This window comes from Eimeria tenella, genomic scaffold, assembly GCF_000499545.2.
Source record: "Eimeria tenella Houghton genomic scaffold, Eth_scaff1849, whole genome shotgun sequence".
In the NCBI taxonomy this organism is placed as follows: Eukaryota; Apicomplexa; class Conoidasida; order Eucoccidiorida; family Eimeriidae; genus Eimeria; species Eimeria tenella.
In genome coordinates, this window is record NW_013541685.1 from 1,538 (window position 1) to 2,109 (window position 572).

Genomic DNA, 572 nt, shown 5'->3' on the forward strand with positions numbered 1-572 from the left:
GACTACACAGCTGGCTAGCTACATAGCTAGCTAGCAAGCTGGCTAGCTGGCTAGCTAGCTGGCTAGCTAGCTAGCTGGGGCTCACTGGGGAGCTCGAGGAGGGGAGAGCCTGCTGCCTTGAGGGGGAAGTTGGTCAAAGTAATTGTCTCCAAAAGTTTTATGCTGCTGAAGTGCTGCTGCGCCTGCAAGCAGCAGCAAACTGCAGCAGAAGCAAACCGTCAGCAGCAGCAGCAGCACACTGCAGCAGCAGCAAACCGTCAGCAGCAGCAGCAGCAAACTGCAGCAGCACAAACCATCACCAGCAGCAGCAGCAGCAGCAAACTGCAGCAGCACAAACCATCAGCAGCAGCAGCAGCAGCAAACTGCAGCAGCACAAACCATCAGCAGCAGCAGCAAACTGCAGCAGCAGCAAACCATTAGCAGCAGCAGCAGCAACAAACTGCAGCAGCAACAACCCCTCAGCAGCAAAACACGAACACTCAACAACACAACACTCAATAAACCCCGCAGCACCTGCAGACACAGGAGCCCCCAGGGGGCCCCCGGGGGGCCCTTAGGGGCCCCCGGGGGGC

General features: G+C 58.0%; 1 protein-coding gene across 1 annotated transcript in view; it reads right to left on the reverse strand.

Moving 5' to 3' along the window:
- Nucleotides 1-572, reverse strand: part of ETH_00041000 (CAP-Gly domain-containing protein, putative) — a gene marked incomplete at both ends in the record, with an annotated part of 1,999 nt that overhangs the window by 1,120 nt on the left and 307 nt on the right. The window contains one exon of the mRNA XM_013373960.1: nt 86-182. Within this exon, the coding sequence (XP_013229414.1) occupies nt 86-182 (97 nt within the window). The remainder of the gene's footprint in view (nt 1-85; nt 183-572) is intronic.